At 36.3% G+C, this 6091-nt stretch overlaps 1 protein-coding gene across 1 annotated transcript; it reads right to left on the minus strand.

Moving 5' to 3' along the window:
• Positions 1–209: 209 nt before the first annotated feature.
• LOC139854398 (uncharacterized) lies at positions 210–983 on the minus strand. Its single transcript, XM_071843703.1, has one exon. It carries the CDS (start codon positions 981–983, stop codon positions 210–212), a length of 774 nt encoding a protein of 257 aa, XP_071699804.1.
• Between the last annotated feature and the right edge of the window lie 5108 nt (positions 984–6091).

Raw genomic sequence — 6091 nt, forward strand, 5'->3', positions numbered from 1 at the left:
AAGTAAATCTTAGAGAAATAACACACACCTTGAAGTTGATCAAACAAATTGTCAATCCTAAGCAATGGATAACAATTCTTGATCGTCACCTTGTTAAGCTCAAGGTAATCAATGCACATATGCATACTACCGTCCTTCTTCTTTACAAACAAGACCGGAGCACCCCAAGGCGAGCTACTCGGTTGGATAAAACCCTTCTCTAACAACTTTTAGGTTTGGTTCAACAATTCATGCATCTCGTTTAGTGCCAAATGATAGGGAGTTTTGGCAATGGGATTCGCCCCCGGAACCAACTCGATGCGAAACTCCACTTGTCTTACCGGCAAAACACCCGGTAATTCATCAGGAAAAACATCTTCAAACTCAGTAACAACACGAATAGATTTAATGAAAGGTGGCTCATCTCGAGTATCAACCACATAGGCTAGATAAGCCATACCTCCGCTAGACACCAGTCGACGCACCCGAGCATAAGTACAAATAGGCACGGGACGGTTTCGAGCTTCACCATACACGATTAGCTCTCCCCCAGTTGGGGTTCTTACCCTTACAATTTTCTCATGATAATCAAGATTAACTCTATTATGATCGAGCCAATCTATACCCACAACGACAAAAAATTCCCCCAATGTAATAGGAACCAAGTCGATATCAAACTTCTCGGTTCCAAAATCAATAACACAATTTTTATACACCCCATTACCCACCGAGAACCTACCATCAGCGATCTCGACTTGTAAAGGAGAGTCTAGATCACATAAAGAATAATCTAAAGTAGCCGCATATTGTAAAAAAACATAGGACATATCGGTACCACTATCAAATAACACCTTTGCGGGTTTATAATTAACCAAGAAAGTACATGAAACCACATCGTTGGACTTCTTAGCATCAAGGGTAGTTATCAAGAAATATTGGCCTCTCGTGGGCCACGACGCCTTTTCTAACCGCTTGGCGTTGTTATAGCTCTTATCACCCGTCATTAAATCGGGACACTCGAACTTTCGGTGACCCTCATTGTGGCAATTAAAACAAGTGATCTTACTTTTAGAAGACGAATTTGGGAAATCCTGGGACTTGTGTCCTTTTTGCCTACAAGTATAGCAATTACTGACATGACCCCTGGACCTCCCTTCTTCACACTACCCACACTTTCGGCCCCACTCTTAGCGTTCTTACTCGGGGCACTACTTGCCTCGAAATTCCTCTTACTCGTAGTGACCTCATTAACTTTTGGATCATCAGGTTTAAAACCTTTTGCCACATCAAACAACTCGAAAAAAGTCTTAATATGACCAAGACTAATCTTTGCCCGAAGATCATCATTCAAAGCCTTATGAAAATCCTCCATCAATATCTGGTCGTTCCCTATGTAATCGGGACAAAACCGAACCTTAGCAAGTAACGTAGCCTTAAAAGATTTAGGTCCATAGACCCTTGACGCAAGTTTCGCAACTCCTTCCGAATTAGGGTGAGATCGGCTTGAGTGCGATACTCCTTGAAAAACTCGGTCTTGAAATCATCCCAAGAGAAATTAACAAACGAATATTCTCCCATCACCATAATTTTATCATCTAGCCAAGTCTTTGCTGCACCCCTCATTAGGCTCGTAGCAAGCCTTGTCTTTTTATTGGGTGGGCATTCACACACTCGAAAACAACCTTCAACATCTGTAATCCATCTAGTGCTTTTTAGAGGGTCGGGACTCCCTTCGAAGTCCTTGCAACTAAACCCACCATTTCCAGGAAACCCCTAGATTAATCGGTCTCTCATCAACACCTTCATCACCTTGAGGCTTTGGAAATCTCTTATCAAACTCTTCTCTTACCACCACACTTACTTGATCTCGAAGGAGATCAGCTATTTGTTCCTTAATTGTCTCTTGAAGAACCTCTTTGACCTTCTCGGTAAACACCGCGGAATAACTCTCAAGCGCGGCCTCAATCTTGGTCGTAAGATCATCATCGTTATTCAACTCCTAATTACTCAGACCCTCATGATCTGCACCACTTCTTCGTGTCCCCATTCTATAGTTTAAAGTAGTTTAGAACACAATAAGAGTCACGCCAAAACACTTAACAACCCCATCTTGCTTGACGCTCATCGTATTTCATTCTTTGACACGACGTGCTACCGTACTAATTTTGGCCAAACATTAATACACTTGCGCATCCTATCAAACTCCTTGATACAACGACCATCTCACTCGATGTTAATCGAAAACACATAACGAATAACCACAAGAATTAAAGTGCCTACAATAATCCCATGGTCCCGTAACTCGACAAGTCATGCATAAAACATCCATTCAACCTAAGTCTAGGCTCCCATCCCAAGGCAACCTAGATCCCTTAGGTCATGCTCTGATACCACTGAAATGACTTCGAACCGATTTAACAATTAACTTGTAAAAATTTGACACACGTTTTTTTTTAAACATTGATAATAACCACCACAACTACAATTTGATTACATTACTTGTTCAAAAGCTAGTACAAGTTTAAACAATACATCAATTCAAATGTTTACATCATCGGGTACACAAGACCCATAATTAACTCAACTTTTTAACCAAAACGACACATTGATGAGCATGACCATCGGGACCATTACCAAAAAGCACCTTCTCAAAATCTACCACAAGCAAGCTAGACCAATTCTTTACCCTTATCCTTCGATGTGACGCAATCTATAAAAATGTAAGAAATGAAAGAGTAAGCAACAATGCTTAGTTAGTGCATTACTTATATGCATACATACATAAATTACTTACTTGCGCAACTTACACATAACCGCTTAGAACATAGCATCACTAAAGCAAGTATACACAACCAAGTACAAGCTAGCATGTTAAATTACGTAAACAAGAATATAACATGCTACACTACCAAGATACATCATACAAATGCAAAAATGGTTAACCATTCCCAAATGTGCTATTCATCAAATGAATAACACCAACAACCTGTGTACACGACCAACAAAGGCGCCTCCCGGGTGGCACCACCATGTACACCTGAATGTGGTCAACGAGAAGTGTGGTCTCAATTGGTAACACTTCCCGCTTCCTCACAAGTGGCAAACAAAGAGTGGACTTTAAAGTAATCGCACTCACCACTTTCCCCAAACGCAGCGTGGCCAACAAAGAGCTAGTCATTATTAGAGACATCACTCACCACAATGCACCAAGTGGCCAACAAAGAGTAAAATCCTTCACAATCGGATAGTACTCGCCACTTACCTATAAGCAAACAATTTATATACACATACATATAAATACTCCACTCACCTTGAGCAATTAGGCGAGTCACAACTTCTCTAAGACTTTAAGCTTGATCCAAGAGCAAGTCACCTATCACAAATACCACACCAAGCTATAAACTCTATTATCTTGACCCAAAACCTACAAGTGCTAGTTTGACCTAAATTACACCCAAAAAACCAACTAGGTCAACCAAGACCTAAAATTCCCAAATCACCAAAAGCTTGTGATTTTGTATCACACCCCCAGTTATGGGCCTGGGAGAAACGTGACTTAATATCAAAATATACCAAGATATTATAATAAACGAGAATAAAACTAAATGAGAAAATTAACTTTAATGAGTACGCAGCGGAAAATGAAATGTCGTTACAAAGGAATAAGTAAATGTTTAAATGCAATAGTAATAAATGCGATATCTCTTGATCCTATGTCCAAGTAGCATCACATAAGCAGTAGATAAGAAAGCTTGAATCAAACAGCACCTGAGACAAAACATGCTAAAGTGTCAACCAAAAAGGTCGAGTAAAGTTCATAGGTTTAACAAAAGTTTGACCGTTGTTTTAGACCACAAGATTTAGTTTATAAAGTTGATCTCCCGCAGGATCAAAAAGTTATGCCAATGCGTGATATTTAGACTAAACGTTCAAGTTTGCCCCAAGACAAGTTATCGTTTATACTTGTCGGTTTAATTTCATTATTAAGTAATACAAAGATTTAGTCAAATGTATCGGGGACGTTACTCCCGATAGGCCTACCCCCAATAATTAAGCATGCAAGCAGCAATTAAAAATATCACTGTAGGGACTTAGTCGGACATAGCCGGGGTATAGCATAGTTTTAACAGTTGGTACTTGTGTCTAAATTGTAAAATATAAAAACAGCATGTGTCTCACCCCAAGAATAAAAGTAAATAAGTTGCGCAATAGTAAGTGGGGCTATGAATTCACCTTAGTAGAGAGAGAGCTAGTTATTCCTCAGAATAGAAAGTTGGACGAGTGAGCAGAAAAGTCAACCTATGACATTTAAGAGTAGTAAGTGTTTTTGCCCATGTTTAAGTAGATGTTTAAGTATGACAGTGTTTTAAATATAGTTTGTTTTACTAAGTTTCTATTCCTAGTATGTTTCTATTTTTAGAAAGTTTCTACTTTTAGTAGGTTTCTTATCTTAGTAAGTTTCTATAACTAGAAAGTTTCTACTTTAAGAGTGTTTTCCATTTTAGGATACTTGCCGTATTAGATAAGCTTCCAATCACCCCTTTCCCTTTGAATGGCCATTTCAGGTCTAGGGGCTTGAGCTATAGGACCCTTTAAATCGGAAATCAAAACCCTTCCGCCTAGTGTTTCGTAGAAACCATTCGTCAAGAAAGTTCGAAGATCTATACATCTCTAATACATATCCCAAAATGTTTTTATGTGTTATAATATAAGTAGTAGGTTATAGATGTTAGTAATAGTAATAATGTATACATGTTTCTTAATAGTATAAGTAGTATTAGGGTTTCATTAATTAGGGTTAGTTAATTAAAGTAGTATTTAATAACTAGGGTTTTGTAATTAATGTCCTAGGGTTTAATAAATTAGGGTTTAGTCAATTAGGGTTTTATTTAATGTAGTAATGATTAGGTAATAATTAGGGTTTTAATAATTAAAGTGGTATGAAATAATTAGGGTTAGGTTTAATGAATTAGGGTTTAATAATTAATTAGGTTTATGATTTAAGTAATTAGGGTTTAGTATATATATATATATATTTTCGTGTGTGTATATATATATATATATATATATAAAATATATTTTTTACATGTATATATGTATATGTGTCGATATGTATACATATATATATATATATATATATATATATATATATATATATATATATATATAGCTTTATTTTGTTTCTTTAATTAACCATAACAAATCTTCCATGTAATAACCTAGGGTTTTAAGATCAAAGTTTCCCCTTTTTTTTCTAGTTGACATGCATACATACATATATAGGTTTATACTTTTTTTTACATGTATAGATCTAGGTGTTTATGTATTTACTTATGTATAACAAGTTTATAATATGAATATGAATTAACAAAGATCAAAGTTTATGTAAATAGTTTAGGGTTTATGTTATACCTTTGAAGATACGAAGATAACTAACGAAGAAAAGAAGAACACGATGAAGATTGAAGATTAAAGCCTTGAGAAACTTAAAGAACTTCTTGAAGATTCTTGAAGAACGCGAAGAATGCGAAGAACAACTCGAAGATCACTTGGAAATCCCTTGAAGGTGGTGGTGGATTTCGATGGTGATGATGATGATATTTTCAGCTTTGGCCGAAAATTAGAGAGAGATGGGAGAGATTTCAAGAGAGATGTAATTATGATTTGGTACATAGAATGGGTTAGCCTAGGTCTCTATTTATAGTGAGGATAGGAGGATTCTAGATTTAGGGTTTAATAAGGAATTACTTAGGGAACAAGTTGGCTTGGAAAAGGGGTTATGGGGGATGGATTTGGCCGAAATTTTGAGGGGTAGGAGGGGAATTTTACCCTCCCAAAATCGGCTAGGGTTATTAGGGTTAGGGTTTGTGATTTTTCACTTTAGTCCTTGTACTTTAATTTGCTTAAATGACTCCTTAATTATCCTAGTTTAATTATTTTAATTACACAAGTTTTAAAGTTATTTATTTATTCACAAAAGTTTATTAACTTATTATTTTTATTAGCTTGTCGATTATTGTACAAAGTTAATTATTATATTTTATAATTATTAACGCTTAACAATTATCGATTAAAGTTTAATTATTAAGGTTAATTATTTTGTTGGGCATTT

This window comes from Rutidosis leptorrhynchoides, chromosome 6, assembly GCF_046630445.1.
Source record: "Rutidosis leptorrhynchoides isolate AG116_Rl617_1_P2 chromosome 6, CSIRO_AGI_Rlap_v1, whole genome shotgun sequence".
In the NCBI taxonomy this organism is placed as follows: Eukaryota; Viridiplantae; Streptophyta; class Magnoliopsida; order Asterales; family Asteraceae; genus Rutidosis; species Rutidosis leptorrhynchoides.